This window comes from Penaeus monodon, chromosome 33 (assembly GCF_015228065.2).
Source record: "Penaeus monodon isolate SGIC_2016 chromosome 33, NSTDA_Pmon_1, whole genome shotgun sequence".
NCBI lineage: Eukaryota > Metazoa > Arthropoda > Malacostraca > Decapoda > Penaeidae > Penaeus > Penaeus monodon.
The window spans coordinates 27670172-27670408 of record NC_051418.1 but is presented as its reverse complement, the minus strand read 5'-3'; the positions used below and the strand labels follow the sequence as shown (position 1 = coordinate 27670408).

Here is a 237-nt window from a genome sequence, read left to right as displayed (position 1 = left end):
GCACACCACGTCATCTCTCTGGCCGAGCTCGACGGGTGATATGCGTGGGATCACCTCAATCTTGGAAGGGGGAACTGGAAAGATGGAGAGAATAAAAGCATGATTAGAGAACAAGCAATAATGCAGAATAGTTCGGAGAGTGATAATAGATTTTTGGCCGTGTTTTGTCTTCAACTGGTTATTGATGTTTGTAGCTAGGGGATGGGTTTATTAGACGGAATGTCTGATGCCTGGTCC

At 45.6% G+C, this 237-nt stretch overlaps 1 protein-coding gene across 1 annotated transcript in view; it reads right to left on the bottom strand.

Moving 5' to 3' along the window:
* The window catches only part of LOC119594320, a 59901-nt gene that overhangs the window by 2548 nt on the left and 57116 nt on the right, over positions 1 to 237 (bottom strand). The window contains exon 4 of the mRNA XM_037943379.1: positions 7 to 74. Coding sequence (XP_037799307.1) covers positions 7 to 74 — 68 coding nt within the window. The remainder of the gene's footprint in view (positions 1 to 6; positions 75 to 237) is intronic.